The sequence below is a fragment of the Ahaetulla prasina genome, chromosome 1 (assembly GCF_028640845.1).
Source record: "Ahaetulla prasina isolate Xishuangbanna chromosome 1, ASM2864084v1, whole genome shotgun sequence".
In the NCBI taxonomy this organism is placed as follows: Eukaryota; Metazoa; Chordata; class Lepidosauria; order Squamata; family Colubridae; genus Ahaetulla; species Ahaetulla prasina.
In genome coordinates, this window is record NC_080539.1 from 351,678,349 (window position 1) to 351,695,297 (window position 16,949).

General features: G+C 40.8%; 1 protein-coding gene across 1 annotated transcript in view; it reads left to right on the forward strand.

The window, feature by feature from the left end:
• The first annotated feature begins 5,709 nt into the window (after window positions 1–5,709).
• TRIM9 (tripartite motif containing 9) overlaps window positions 5,710–16,949 on the forward strand; it is a 66,323-nt gene continuing 55,083 nt past the window's right edge. Inside the window, exon 1 of the mRNA XM_058162792.1 lies at window positions 5,710–6,549. Within this exon, the coding sequence (XP_058018775.1) occupies window positions 5,710–6,549 (840 nt within the window). The remainder of the gene's footprint in view (window positions 6,550–16,949) is intronic.

Sequence of the window (16,949 nt, forward strand, 5' to 3'; positions counted from 1 at the left end):
TGGTCCAATTTCAGAATTCAAGACAGGGCAGTGGTATAAAAGTAATACATTAAAAAATAGACTGAAAATCAACAAAGCCTAGTGGTGTATTACTATATAAATAGTTTCCATGCATTTAACATTGTAACATTGTAACATTGTAACATTGTCCCTCTGGAACGAACTCCCTCCAGGACTTCGTCAACTTCCGGACCTCCGAACCTTTCGTCGCGAGCTTAAAACACACTTATTCATCTGCGCGGGACTGGATTAGATTTTAAAGTTATGGGTTTTAAGGGGTTTTTATTATTTATACTATTTTTAAATTTGGCAATAGAATAAGTTTTTTAATTGTCGTTTTTAATCTGTATTTATATGTATTTTAACTGCCTGTGAACCGCCCTGAGTCCTTAGGGAGATAGGGCGGTATATAAATTTGAAAAATAAATAAATAAATAAATAATAAAGAAAGAAATTACTTTTAAAGAAACCTTGATTGGAACCTTCTGTTAATTCACTAAAGTTTGTATTTAGTAGTGCATAAACATTTGAGAAATACCAACCCTTTAAGAGTATCTAAAGAAAACTATTTAAAGACTGAAAGAATAAGAAAAATTAATTTAGAAAAATATGTTTTGTAATAGAAATGTGAGCCATTTTGATATAATGGTTAAGGCACCTCGCTAGAAACCAGGAGACAGTGATTTCTAGCTCTCTGCCTTGGGCTCAAAGCTAGAAAACTGCTGCAGGGACTTGAAAACCCGCTAGTTAGCTAGCTAGGTAGATAGATAGCAAGATAGCTAACTAGCTACCTAGCTAGCTAGCTAGCTAGATAGTAGATAGCTAGATAGCTAGATAGCTAGATAGATGGATAGATAGACAGATAGATAGCCTATCTCTCATCAACTAAATAACCATTCAGGTGCAGTTAAATAATCTAACCTTTTCCATGTATTTTGGGCTGCACCTCTATTAAGATTTTGCCAGAATCATACACAACATCAAACATCATAAGAAAGTTATAAGAAACACGCACACACCATGTTAGCATTACTGGTACCTTTAATATGGGGATATCCCACAAATACAGGGAATTTGGTTAAATTTGTTCACACCCTTCCCTTAATTTCTCAGGGACATAGCCTACAAACAGTTTGAAGTTTCCTGTGTTTAGTTCATTGTTAAAAAAAAACACAAAATTAAACGCATTCGATGTTAAAATATTTTGCTTTATTCTCTATTAATATGGGATAAATATGGAATACACAATCAATATGGATGGAAACTAATCAAGGAGAGATCCAACCTGGAACTAAGGAGAACGTCCCTGACAGTGAGAACAATTAATCAATGGAACGGCTTGCCTCCAGAAGTTGTGAATGCTCCAACACTGGAGGTTTTTATAAAGAGATTGGACAACCATTTGTATGAAATGGTACATGCCTCCTGCTTGAGCAAGGGTTAGACTAGAAGACCTCCAAAGTCCCTTCCAACAATTATTCTGTTAAATCTTTGTGACAGAGGATAGAAGAAGAAAGAAGGAAAAGAGAATAACCTTAGAGTCTCAGACTTCCAATCAGAGGGAAGCAGAGCAAAAACAAAGGAGTCACTTATCTTTGCACTTTCCTTCTAGAGACCAATAGGATGAAAAGTGCAAAGAGTTTTTGCTTCTGGCATTTCATGCCAACAAAAGTGTTCTCAAGCCACTTCCTCCTCTAACTGCTGTCAGAACAGTTGTATGATCCATAATTTCCTTAGAAAATGCTGTATGCCAACTGGTTGTTCCCTTGAGTTGGTATTTTTTAATCCTCTTTACTGCCACATCTAATTAATGAGCAGAGTCCTGTTATCCTTTGTGCAGCAAACCTACATGAGTGTTTCTTCCAGATACTTTAATTCAAATTTTTTCCAACTGGGTGTTGCCCAGATAAATTAGACCAGTGTACTTCAGTAATTGTCCAGTCTTCTAAGCAAAAGCAAAGAGGCACCTAAATTCTGATTTCTATAAATTATCTTCTTTATCAACTTTATCAATTGAGATGCCCACAGACAGCATTTACCAATTTTCATTTTTTTTATCACAAAGCTTAGAAAGTTGCTTTTGAAAATGGAAAGAGTCTCAGGATATTAAGCTGTGCCATTATGTCTTCAAAAAACCAAAGGAGACATACAATAGCCCCATCACAACAGCAAGATCTTGCTTCTAGACCAAGACACATAAGAAAACAAAAAACAAAACAGAAACTGCATGCACAAGGAATCAGGATATTTTATCAGCTTCCATTCATTCCTGAATCTCTCCAAAGAGTTAGCAACCAATGAACAAATGATTACAGTCACATTTAAAAGTATTGTTGCTTTCATAATCAAAACAAGAACAATCAACATTTTGTATGATCCAAAGCCTTATTTTAGCTAAGAATTAAAGTTGCTGAGATGCTGTGTCTAGGAGCAAATTTCAGGGTTATATGATATATATCCGAGATGGCGAACCTATGGCATGCATGCCACAGGTGGCACACAGCGCCCTCTCTTTGGACACGTGAGCCATCACCCCTCTGCTGCACATGAGTGCATGTCTCCCTCCAACTAGCTGGTCATCAGGTCTCTGCCACACATGTGCAAGGGGCAAGGGGCGGGCAGGGCCCCACATGCGCATGTGTGTGGGTGCTTGTGCATGGGAGGGCAGTGGTTGGTTGCTCCCAGTTTGGACTGGTTCACAAGAACCGGTAGTAAAACCGGCAGAAGACTCCACCCACCAACCTGGACATCATCAGGAAGCTTCTGCGCATGCGCACACGAGTGAAGCGAGCGCACATGTGCGGTCCCATTGCAAACCGGTAATAAAGGTAAGTAGAACCCACCCCTGGTGAGGGGGGGGTCACGTGCATACATGCGGGGGCATGTGTGGGGGTGCGTGCATGCATGGGGGGGCAGGGCACATGCTGGGGCATGTGTGCATGCACAGGGGTGCGCGCATTGCATTTTGTGGGTTTGGGTGTGCACACACTTTGGGCACTCCATCCAGAAAAGGTTAGCCATCACTGATATATATGGTCAAGAGAAAAGTTAGATAAAGAGTAGCCTTGCTTTCCCCAGTTCTTGGCATATTGGTAATCTATTTGTATGTTAAACAGAACACTCCCACGTTTCTTATCCAGGTTTGATGGAAAAAAAACGATCAAGGCAATCCTCAGGAGAGAAAAAGAGAAGGAAGGGGGATGATTCTTTTACTCACCAGAGGAAAGGTAGATTTTGAATGAGGGGAAGAATGCAGCTAGAAAAAAAGCAATCATGATTACAAATGAGCATCTGGAAACTGTTTTTAAGAGAGACTTCAATAATACATACACAGGATCTTGTAGCTGATTCCAGCCAAAAATGACCATGTGTTTCTCCCTATTATATTCATTAAAGCATCAATATAGCTCACTGCTTTCAGTTATTTATAAAAATAATAATGGTCGGGTAATAATAAATAAAATGAAAGGAAGAGTGAAGAAATTGGAATTTCCTCCTAGCAGGAAAACAACAATTTGACTAATTAAAGCTGTCCTTTACAACTGAGGTATGAATCATGGGATCTGGGATCTGAATGCAAGAGTCCAAATTGCCAATGATATAGTCATTGTTTGGTTACAGCTGTTGCAAAGTGGATTCTATTGGGGATTTTAGTTTCAGATACCCAAATGCCATCATATCGGAATTTTTCTAATATACCAGCCTAAACTCATATTCTTAAAAAACAAAACAAAAAAACCTTCATTGGACCTACATGCCGCCTAGAATGATGCCTTTTTCTAGGAAAAAAGTTTGAGTTTCCTGGTTTTAAAAAAAACCTTCAAATTTATATGCTGCTATTTTTAGAAACTTGGGAAGTTTTGTAATACTCTTTTTGTTCTTACCTCCTTCAATAATATCATTATGAACAGATCTGGCTATCTGACTGGTCTCACCGATCACCTAATTCCAGATTATTTATGAAGGCAACTACTTAGTTCAAAACTAAATTCTTGGCTGACTTCACTTTACATATGCTTCCATAATGAAAACTGCCTGTGTACTTTTACTCTCTCTTACTCTCAAATCACTTACTAGTTCAGGAGAATATCTGTCTTCTTATTATTCCCAATGCTGCATTGGGAGCCTCTAACAAGTCACATTGTCAAATACTTTTTAGAAATCTTTGCATCATTCCTATATTACATGTCTTACTAGTGGGTTAGAATTACATTTGCTGAAATTATGCTACTTCCTCTAGCATAGTTATGTTGAAAATATATGCTGGAGACAAACTGAGGTTTGTGGTGGTAATGGAACATATTATCCTGAATACTGCTTTTGAGCTTTGTGTTTGTTTCTCTGCATTTTGACTTTATGAAGATAATTGCAGGTTGGTTTCAAATTCCTTTCTAGGATATCAGGATTGGAAGCCTGGTAAACAGAAAAGTGCATTGTTCTGAATAATATCACATCCTTATCCCTTCCCTGTGGAAAAAATGGAAACAACGATCAAGCAGACATATGAACACGAATTAGGGAATGTTGTATTGAGCATATGTACTTTATTTACATTCAGTATTTTAGCATTCAGCACAGTTCTGTTCATGACAATCAAGAGAAAGAAAATTGAATGGATGACTGAATGTACAGAAAGTACCCTCTGTTATTGAACTATGAGTGGCCTCTTAGACAAATGTATAGCGAAACATGATAAAGGTTTATAACATAATAAATGGCAGAATAAATAAGACTCAAGAATTGTCTTTGTTTCCTTCATTTAATCCTAGTTGGGCTTCCAGCAAATAGATCAGATCGTCTTTTACTCAGTGGTATAATTTGTTAGAATGTTATGATGTGTGATGGATATTCTGAACACTTAAAATTGACAGTGTCAAAAAAGAAAAGAAAAGAAAAGAAAAGGAGAGCAAGAATGAGCATCCAATATAACTCTAAATGAAATATAATCTCCCCAACCGGATGCTCTTCAGATACGTTAGATTAAATGTCTCAAAATTCGCTGCTAGCAATCTCCGGCTGGGAATTGCAAGTTTCTGACCAACCCTTCCTATCAATTCGAGAATTCTGATAAACTACTCGAGAGGCGGGGTACTTCTGAATGCCAACCGGTGCGAAGAAAGAAAACAGAAAAAAAGGGCTGTTACCATTAAATCTTCTATTTCCGGCAGGAGAAAAAGGGAGGCGGTTATTAACGAGATTAATAACTAACTTTTTAGTTTAATGGAAGGAGTGTCTGTCACATACACACACACACCTTCTCCTCTCGCCCCATGATCGCCAGTTGCAAGTCCGAGGATGTCTATCAGGCTCGGAGGCGCTCTCCGCCTTCCACAGCAGTTACCTCCGCCTGTCTCTTATTCATGCAGAGGAGCAGGCGGGGGTGAAAAGCAAGCCGGCGAAGCGAAGTATCCCAAGGCAGGCGGGGGTCTAGGAGACTGCCGTGGTCCAATGGCGTCTCAGCGCTCGGCGCAAACGGCCAATGATGAGCCAAGAAGGCGGAGCTCCCGAAGCGGTGGGAAGGCTGCAGGAGTTCAGAGCTGGCATTGCTTATCTAGCTTGGCTCGAGGTGAGCCAAGCTGGAGACGAGCGCGGCTCGCTTGGCGGGTTCGCTGTCCGTGGTACTGAAAGCGCGCCCGCTGTCCAGCCCCTGTCCTACTGGCGGCCGCTGAACCCGCAGCTACAAGGCGTCGAGAGACCCACCCACCCCACATGGAAGAGATGGAAGAGGAGCTCAAGTGCCCGGTATGCGGCTCCTTCTACCGGGAACCTCTAATTCTACCCTGTTCACACAACCTGTGCCAGGCATGTGCCCGAAACATCCTGGTGCAGACGCCAGAGACGGAGTCGCCTCAGAGCCGACGTGCCTCGGGGTCAGCTGGCTCCTCATCCGACTATGACTACCTGGACCTGGACAAGATGAGCCTGTACAGTGAGGCAGACAGCGGCTATGGCTCATATGGGGGCTTTGCCAGTGCACCCACTACACCATGTCAGAAGTCACCCAATGGTGTGCGTGTCTTCCCTCCAACTGTCCCGCCAGCTGCACATCTGCCACCGGCTTCAGCCACTGCCTCATTGGCACCGGTGCCACGCAATTCCTGCCTCACCTGCCCGCAGTGCCACCGCAGCCTGATTCTGGATGAGCGGGGCCTTCGTAGTTTCCCCAAGAATCGTGTCTTGGAGGGTGTCATTGACCGTTACCAGCAAAGCAAAGCAGCTGCTCTGCGTTGTCAACTGTGTGAGAAGATACCCAAGGAAGCCACAGTCATGTGTGAACAGTGCGACGTCTTCTATTGTGACCCATGCCGGCTGCGCTGCCATCCACCACGGGGTCCCCTGGCAAAGCACCGTTTGGTGCCTCCAGCTCAGGGCCGGGTCAGCCGGAGGCTCAGTCCACGCAAGATCTCCACTTGCACTGACCATGAGCTAGAGAATCACAGCATGTACTGTGTGCAGTGCAAGATGCCTGTCTGTTACCAGTGTTTGGAGGAAGGCAAGCATTCCAGTCACGAGGTGAAGGCGCTGGGCGCCATGTGGAAACTACATAAGGTCAGTCCTATGTTGGGGGCACTGAGTAATGAACAGAGCAAGTATGATAAAATACCCTGGCAAAGGATGAAAACCCTCATTTCAGCCTTTGCGCTGGGTCCCTGTGGTCTATCTCCTAAATGTCCATTGATCTCTCTTCCATTTTTCTTACAGTTGTCCTTCTTTCTCTTACTTTTTCTCTAAAACAATTTTATTCCAATCCTCCTGTCTTCGTGTACCTTTTTTTTTTACTGGTTCTCCATAAATGTTTACTGGAGTACAACTCCCATCATACTCAGCCAATGATGGAGCTGTAGCCCAACAATGCCTGAAGGCATGCTGTGAAACACAGCAACAATTCTGGTCTTCCTTCCCTCAGCTCTTGATTTCTTCACCAATACTAAAATCATAATCCTTCATGGCTAGATGACTCATTCATCAATCTATTAGCCTATCTTTCTTTTCCATCTCTCTCCCCCCTGTTCTGTATTTTAAGCATTTATGCAATGTGTAGTTTTTATTCTCAGCAAAGAGCGCTTTCCTTACCTTTTCATCATTTTTTCTCCCTTGATTTCCTCCATCTTATTCTTTCTTCTACCTCTAATGAGTCAGTCTCCCTAGCTGTAAACAGATTTCACTTCCCAGTCTTTGCTTCTCTTTGCTGGACTGCTAGCTATCTATCCTGCCAACTGATGTATGTGTTCTGAGAATGCATCGTGATTTTGTATCCAAGAAACACCTGCGCTGGTGTGTCACATATTTTGCCCGGCCTGCCCATCTTCTTTGTTGGCTGCCATTCAAGTGTTTGCACCAAGATGCCTGCAGTAGCAAGCAACAAGATACTGGAGGGCTTGTTGGGGTGAGTTTTACACTGACAGATGAATGCAGCTGGGGGAGGAAGAGGCAAAAAAATCAGGAATGAGATTGCTGCATTTCCCCAGTATCCTATGCTCATATTACTCCTAAAATTAACTGGCCTTCCATTTCCTCTTAAATGTCCCTTTGTCCTCATTTAGGCAACATTATCATAGACTTCCCTACAGAATCTTTGTACAGCTAGAGGTTGCCGGGCAGATTCTAATCCCTGAAATGGGAAGAGCAGGGCTTCTACCATCACCTAACTCTCTTTGTGCTAATATAATGGTAATGAGGACAGAGTTTATATTGCTTCAGTGATGGCTGGATGATGCTAGAAAACATTATAAGTCACTAGTCGAAAAAAATGGTCTGAATATAGAAAATGGCTCTTCCTACTTCCAAATACGCAACAAAGTGTGTTGTTTATTCTATAAATGGAGAAAGTATTTTGGACACAATTAAAGGAAGGTTGTGCTCAAAACAGTTCCTTCAACAGTATTAACACTGAGCACTGACAGAGATCTCAGGGTTTAGTCTGTCTCAAATTAATCTCTTAGTTGGCTAGGTGGTGAGGAAAGGTCCTTGGAGAAAGGGGCATACAGCTAAAATGAAACCTGTTGGGGGAGACTTTAAAGGTAGCAGAATGTGTGGATGCGATGTGGAAGAAAGAAGCTGTGCAAGAAGAAGCAGAAAGAAGCTGTGTAAGAATAAATTTCTTTTCTGAATGTGAATTGCTTCTTTTGCCATGAGAAAGGTGTATTAGCCTATTTCAGTTTCTCCATTTTTAATTTTTTCATGTACTGTATGTCACGTCTGATGTGTTGAATTTAAAAATTCCTCATTTTCCAAAAGAACATTTACACAGGAGGGGGGGGGGAACTAATTTAGGTGCACAGTTCTACTGATATATGTCCAAGTGAATCTGCTTTTTACAAATAATTTCCCTAATAGAAATTTGTACATAATTCTCACAAATATATATGGGGTTTTGTGCAGATTTCCCTTCTTATTGTGGTGTGTTGCCTGCATAATTGGGAGAATTATTAATTTTAAATGATAACTAAATTTCAGGTTGTGTGTTGCTTTGAAAATGTGGAATTAGACATGCTTGCATCTGATTTCTCCCTATCGCTACCCTGCTACTTGGTAATGCATTTTCTTCACAAAGTGGGCTACATATTCATGACGTATTAGAAGCAGGACCAATATGTGCAAAGCTGAAGTGGAGATTTTCAGTTCATAGGGTAGCAACACATTAGTGTTTATAATGTGTTATGGATAACACTACGATGCAAGGTATCATAAGAGTCAGTGCAGTTTTAAGCTTTAAAAACTTAAAACTGCACTAAGACTGTTGGGACACTGTATAATTCTTATGACCACACCAGGTAGAATTCTAGTTAAAAGATTCTACACCACATATTTTAATCCATATTTTAGTTTTTTCTCAATTCCTCCATCCTGAGCTTTTGTAGTGTTTTTGTTTGTTGATTGGTTTAAATTGAATTATCCCTCAAAACATAAATGAGGAGAGCAAAAGAGATGTCATTTTTATCTCTCATTTAAATGTCCATTTCTCCTCTCCACATGCTTGTTACCCATGTCTTATTCTTCACATAGGATCAGGCTACATGGTAGCAATCCCATTTCTAACATAACTAGGCAGAGATATTTGATTACAAAGAGGATGAATATCCCCTCATCCCATATATATCTATGGAACATACAGGCATTTTTACTACTCCTTACTGTGCTATCTGGGTACAGAGATAGGATTGGTATCTGCAGTATTACATAGTTAGGATCTGGTGCAGAAGGTGACTGTCCCGTGACGTCTGCCCATAATCGGCTAAACAACACAACAAACAACAAACACTTCATGGAAGCTAACCCAAATGAAAACCAAGGAGAGCTTCAATTGCACCACTGAAGCCAAGCCACCATCTCAACTTTATTGATCATACCTTGAAGACACTATAACTTGTTTAAGTACCCCTGGGTTATAGCCAAAGTTTGCTGGATCGAAACCATGGATTAACTTGTCAGACACCTGCCAAAGTATCACCTGCTGACTTTTGGTCTCCCAGTTCGGCTGCTGGCTCATTTTTTACTCTGTATGCAAAGACTGTGAAGAGTCAAGCAGAATCCTCCAATGGTCTCATAGTCTGTTCCTCAGTAATTATTTTAGAGCAGTGTTTCTCAGCCTCAACAACTTTTAAGATATGTGGACTTCAACTCCCAGAATTCCCCAGCCATTGTTGCTGACTGGGGATTTCTGGGAGTTGAAGTCCATAGATTTTAAAGTTGGTTGAGGTTGAGAAATGTTGCTTTAAATTTAGGCTGAAAGGAGAGGGTAAATATGTGGGTAGAGATGAAGAGGGAAGAAAAAAATGGGGGGGAGGAAGAAAAACTATATTCAGGAGAAGGGTCTGAGAGCATCTCACTAGGGCCCCGCAAAATTAGAAATTGCTAATAGAGAGGAAAAATTAACTTTTCAACTACTTTTCTTTGCTTCCAATTGGTTCCGCCCATTACACATAATGTATATATAATGTAAAAAGCCCTTTGTGGCCTCTGTCCAATAATCTTTTCCTGTCAAAAGAACAGCCTAGGACTGACCTTTGTAGATATAGTGACATCGTTTCAGAGCTGGCTATAGTGTCAGGGGCCTGTTAACATGCTTTAACCATGGGAAATCGCTTCACAACCAGCACAGGGAACAAAGCTCTGTTTGTCTTGGCAAAGAATAATGTTTACTGTTCAGGCAAGCAGAAGGAAGGAATTCCTCATAATTTATATCTGTCAACGGCGTACACAAGTAACAATAGTTTAAACTATACCTTGAGCATCAGTGCAAATTCAATAGCCTTTTATTTTATCCATGTACTAATTTTATTTCATATTTTTAACCATCACACTTCCAAAGGCTTCTGGGCAGTAAACAATTGAATAAAAACAAACTCATTTTTAACAGATATCAGCTGATACCATAGACTTCTCAGTCCTGTTAAAAAAAACCATTATGGTGCCCAAATCAATTGGACTTACAGCACAACGAAATAGGTTTTAGCCTGCTTATGAAAATGTGTGGGCTACTATGACAAGATCTGCCATTTGGTTACCTCCCCATGTAACCTGGAAGTGGAGCAGACTTTAAACAGTCTCTCTTGTGATTACTAAACTGGGCCTACAGATTCTATTCTGGCAAGGTGCTGGTTGTTATATCTTGATGTAAGGCTTTAACGATAATGACCAGAACTTTAAATTGGGTTCAAGGTTTACTGCTAGTCAGTGTTACGAGTATAAAAGAGATGTTATTCTGCACTAGTGAGATTGTCTCACCAGGACTCTGGTTACCGGGCTTCGTTCCAACTATAGTTCTGGATTATCTACAAAGGGAGCCCCACAAAGACTGCATTGCAGTAGACCAGCAAATCCATAATTAAAGACATGGATTATGGATACCAAAGCATCCTGATCCAGGTAAGGCTATAATTGGTACACCAACCATATCTGGATGAACCCCCCCCCCCAAAAAAAATGTCTGTTACATGAGATCAAGATCAATTTTTCCTTCCCATTCTTTTACTCCTGTAGCTTAATTTCAAACTAATAAATATTAATCACAAAAGAAATGAAGCTACACTTTATCACACATGCACAAATATTAGTCCATAATCCAGACTGGTTTCAATAGTAAAATCTACTCCTTGGCTGATCCTGGAAAACAATTAGTAGATTTGAAGGTGGAGAACTCAAGGTTGGAGGTTCCAAAGAAAACATCCTCAAATGAAGTCAGTACAAGCCACTTGCACTGTTGTTAAACAAAAGCCCTACATGGGTGTGTCTATGGAACTATGTCAACCCTTTGAGTTAGGCCAGACTTGAACATCAAAACCATGAATAGTAAAACTATTTTTACTGTTAGTTTACAATAACAGACTTTTGCCACTCTACAAGAGTGCTAGGGAGGATCAAATCTGAAATGCTTTCTCCATCCTCATTCTAGCCTTGGCCTCAGGTTTATCTGACCATTGCCTTGGTCAGATAAGAGAACTATTCCTCCTCCTCTTCTTCATCCTCTTCTTCAGCATTATCCTTACAGTCCATTACAAGTTGTGACACTTCATGGATAACACTTCATCAATGCTGTGGATGAAAACATGGTCAGGAGTTACTCTAGGCCTCTATACACATTCTCTCCCCGCCCCCTGGGAATGCCTTCCAAGGCCATTTTGGCTGCGGTTGCTGAAAAATCTGAGCACTTGGCTCCTACAGGTGCCTCTGGCTGCTAATGCTTGACTGAACATTATAAACAAACACTTTAATTAAAAACAAAAAAACAATGGCCCACTGGCACTCTGGTCATTTTAAACCAGGAACAAGAGCCAGATTCTATCCACTGTCGCTTGCTCATTCTCTCCCAATAAAGGGACATTCTCTTTCTCAATAAAGGGTTTTGGGTAGCCATACTTCTGTTTGGGAGGTATTACTTTGAGTATTCCAAGGGCTAGTGGCAGAGCCATCCTTTTGCAAAACCTATTCATATATTCATATTCATGTTCTTTAAAAATGGTTAGCGAAGTCTTGCTATTCTGTGCTTAGTGGGACATGAGGATGAACCCTCTACACTGGCACCTGATAGTTGGGTAAATATAAAGGTGGTTAAACCCTGCATTATGGATATGTAAGAGATGGTGATGGTAGTTGCCTGCTTTGAAAACTAATATACAGCCCACTCTTCCTTTTTGTTGTTCTTTAAGTACCTTTTCAAAACCCACAAAAAGTGTCTCATTTTGGTGAAATTCTTGATGTAGTTCTATCCATTTGGCATGATTGTTCTGCTCTTCCCAGCCCTTAGCAACTTTCCTGTCCCACACAGACATATTGTATACTAAATTATATACATACTATAAAGTGTATATGGTTGCAGGAATTGGGTATGACTAGTCTAGAGAAAAGAAAGACTAGGGGTGACATGATAGCAATGTTCCAATATTTGAGGGGCTGCTACAAAGAAGAGGGAGTCAACTTATTCTCCAAAACCCCAGAAGGCAAGACAAGAAACAATGGATGGAAACTGACCAAGGAGAGAAGCAACTTGGAATTAAGGAGAAACTTCCTAATGGTGAAAACAATCAACCAGTGGAACAGCTTGCCTTCAGACGTTGTGGGTGCTTCATCACTAAGAAGAGACTGGATAGCCACTTGTCTGAAATGGTATAGGGTCTCCTGCTTAAGCAGGATTTTCTAGTCCAAACCCCCACTTGAGCAGGGGTTTGGACCACGGTATAATTGCCCACATTTAACCCACATAAGCAGAGCTTAAAAATCATAATCATCCTTTTAAAATGAATTAAAGTGATACTATTTCTCATTTCCCTGAATGATCAACTGTAGGTCCATCAAGAGCCTAAGAGATATCAAGGGATTGGTGACAATACACAGCAGCTAAGATTCTAATAGGCTCCCAATCTTGCTTGGGTTTTCTGCTCGGTGTAGAGAGATGGCATATTTCCTAATTATCATTACACACACACACTCTTTCTCTCACACATATGCAAACACATGGCTGCATTTTCTTCCAACTTGCTTTTCTAAAAGCCCACCCTCAGCCAGTCACATACCCAGTGGGACCAGAGAGAGTACAATTTGCTCATCAAGCAAAGTATAATTAAAGCTAAATGTGGAATCAGTTTGGTTGGGGGAGTGAGAGTGAGGACGCCTGGATGCCAAACCCATTAGTATTAGGCACAACACTGTGCAAATGTTGTGGAGGTTGGTGCACAGGAATATAACCACAGACCCTTCATCCATGCTATGGCTTAGCATACTGTGTGACCCATATCTGGACAGCACATGTGAGGGGCACATATTTATACGTGCGAGAGGGGAAATATTAAGGAAGAATTGGGCATACCTCTCTTCTCCACACTCCAGTAACGGGCCTGTAAAGAGATATGCACTTTTTTTTTTTTTTGCATTTATATCCTGCCCTTCTCCGAAGACTCAGGGCGGCTTACATTGTGTTAAGCAATAGTCTTCATCCATTTGTATATTATATACAAAGTCAACTTATTTTAACCTCCTCGGGCCAGAAAAACATTCTACACCGAAGAAAAAGCAATATGTTCCTTTCTGGAACACACCTAACTATAGTACCTCATTCTGCATTCTATTTTCCTTTGACATTTGAAGCTGGGAGCCCATGGCTGAATGGCTGGGGCTTTTAACTAATCCTGTCTCTGTTTTCTTGCCCTTTCCCTTCCTCCATCCAGCTCCTCCTGCTTTCCTTTTAGCTTCTCTCCCTCCCTAGAGGCCTTTTTCACTCTGCTCCAGTAATCTCATTTCTCCCTGAAGCAACAGTGGGCATCGAGGCACAAAGGATGGCTTGCTAATTACAATCTGGGGGTGGTGGGATCTTCTTCAAGGTCATCTGAGCTCAGGAATCCCTTCGACACAAGAGCCGAAGTGGACAGTACAGGAATCTGACGGTTGGGAAATGCCAAAGGGAGCAACAGCAGATGATTTAGTCAGATTGTGCTGGAATATTCTTTCGAGAAGAAACAGGAAGGCAAACAATTTCATCTCTTTCAAAAGCTGAAAAAAGTAATCCATCTTTCTAAAAATAATCTCTCAGAACCGTTGAATGAAAGATGCCTGGAATGAATGAGAAGGGGGGAGGGAAGAGAATATTACCAAATTGTCCTCATGCCTAACAGGCATTCTTGAGGAAAAATAATGAACTTCTTTGTTTCTGCCTGGATTTTAGGGCCAGACTGGCCCCCAGTCTTCCTGTTTAAATCCTATGAATGGTCTCTTAGCCTCGGATTACAGGTAGTCCTCAACGTACGACCACATTTGAGCCCAAAATTTATGTTGTTAAGTGAGAAATTTGTTAAATGTCTTTTGCCCCATTTTATGACTTTTCTTGCCACATTTGTTAAGGGGAATCTCTGTCATTCTTAAATTGGTAGCACGGTTGTTAAGTGAATCTGATTTCCCGAATTTTGCTTGTCAGAAGGTCACAAAAGGAGATCACATGACTCCGGGACACTGCAACCATCATAAGTATGAACCAATTGCCAAGTGTCTGAATGTGAATCACATGACCATGGGGATGCTCCAATGGTCATAAATGTGAAAAACGATCATAAGTCACTTTTTTCATTGCCACTGTAACTTCGAACTGTCACTAAATGAACTGTTGTAAGTCAGGGACTATCTCTATTTGAAAAGCTTTTTGTGTGTGGGTGTGGGGTAATCTGACCCTTCAGATCAATTTTTGGCTCCAGGTGCCTGCCTGGACTAGTGCCTGTATTTTTCTTGGTAAGGTTTTTCAAAAGTGTTTGCCATTGCTGGCTTCCTAGGGCTGAGAGAGAATGACAGGCCCATGATCACTCAGGTGGCTTTGCACCTAAGACAGGATTAGAACTCACAGTCTCCTGGTTTCTAACCTGCTGGGTTCAAATCTGTCCATACCGTGCGGTTTATTTACAGGAATGAAATGAGGGTAAAATTATATGGAGGGTAATTATACAAGGGTAGAATTATATGGAGGGATGTAGTGAGTGGTGAGAATATGAACTAATTTTGAGCTATGTTTCTGTTCTTTCTTTAATATCAGGCCTTTATTTTATTTGGTTAATCATTCTTATTCCCTCTGTTTACCCTGAAAGGAAAGAGCATGGTGGTAGGTAATATGTGGTTTCAAAGCTATGTTCAGACCTTCATTCAGTGAATGACATTTTTTCCTGGAAGTTATGCAAACGGTCCCATTCCCTTATTCAGAAATTGGGCATAGTACAAATCACCTTCAGTAGCACTGACCAGAAACAAGTATGTACTGTACACTTCCTTCTACATTTTCTAAAGGTAACACTTTCTGTCATGAGTACTGTGGCTTTTTGTATATACCACTTTAAAAGGTTAGCATCATTAGCTATACCCTGGATATATTTTGGCCTAGTAAAATCCCAGGTGCCTGCTAAGGGAGGTCAGATTTTATAGCCATCTTAAATTATACCTATAAAACAAATATGCATATAGTATACTCATTGGCATCGTTAGTTCTATTGTTTGTCGAAATGATGCTCCAGTTTCAGTAGGCTTTAATTTTCACTTGCCGTAGATGTTTTGATTTTAATTTTAACTTAATTAAGTTTAATTTGGGGGTTTATCACGGACCTTTTATTGTATTGGTATTGGTGTTAGCCCACAAGAGTGATACAAATAATTAAATAAATTAATTTCTCTGACATCTTAAATTTTAAAGTCCTTTGCTTGCACATAATTCTAGGTAAACAAGCCAATCAAAGTGCTTTTTAAAAAAAAATCTGGGCTTTTGTAATGCTAAGTTTCGTGTCTTTTATTAAATCTTGGAATTGCTGCAGTTGCCAGAGCTTAGATGCAATTGTATCAATAATTTCAAAATTGATAAACAGGCCGTTGTTGTACACACTTAATTGGTTAAACATATTTTTTATTTGTTTGTAACCCACCTTTATTATTGAGCATACTTAATATTCCTTCCATCTCCTATTTTCCTCACAAAAGCAACCCTGTAAGGTAGTTGGGCTGAGGGGCTACCACAATGATGAGGGGGGCAAACTATTTTCCAAGGCACCAGAAGGCAAGACAAGAAACAATGGATAGAAACTAATCAGGTAGAGAAGCAACCTAGAACTAAGGAGAAATTTCCTAATGATGAAAACAATTAACCAGTGAAATGGCTTGCATTCAGAACAGTGGTGAAATCCGAACTGGTTCGCTACCGGTGCATGTGTGCTGAGCGCCAAAAGTGCACTGCATGCTCATGCGCAATGCACATCCAATGCATGCTGTGTGCGCATGCGCAATGCACACCAAATGTGCACATGCACGCTTGCCCATGCGCAGTACATGTCAAAAGGAGGCTTGGAAAGGTAAGTAGAAGCAAGGAGTGGAATCAGCTGTGGCACACGATTTAGCTTTGCAAGAAAGCAGGGTTTCCTGCTTTTCTAGCAAAGCGAAACCCCGCTGCACAGCTGATTGTCGGAAATACCGATTCAGAGGAACCAGTAGCTTTTTAAACTGCTGGTTTAACTGAACCGCTAGTTGTTTTTTTTTACTACCAGTTCGCCCAAGCTGGTAGTTTTTATCAGTACCGATTCTCCTGAACCAGAACGAACCAGTAGCATTCCACCCCTGATTCAGAAGTTGTCGGTGCTCCATCACTGGGGACTTTTAAAATGAGATTGGACAGCCATTTGTCTGAAATGGTATAGGGTCTCCTGCTTGAGCAGGTGGTTGGACTAGATGACCTACAAGGTCCCTTCCAACTCTGTTATCCTATTCTATTCCATCTTAGTGATAGCAATGAAAGGTACTTAGAAGAGAGTGTGCATAGCCTATGCCTGACTACTTGGAAGTAAGTATTAGTAAATGAAATAGATGCCACTCCCAAATAAATGCATATAGGATTGCAGCTCCAGTTCTAAACATTGTGGGAGAATGACTGTACATTTCCAAGAGTTCCCCCTCTCTTGAAAACAAAACCACTCACCCACCTCCATTATCCCTTA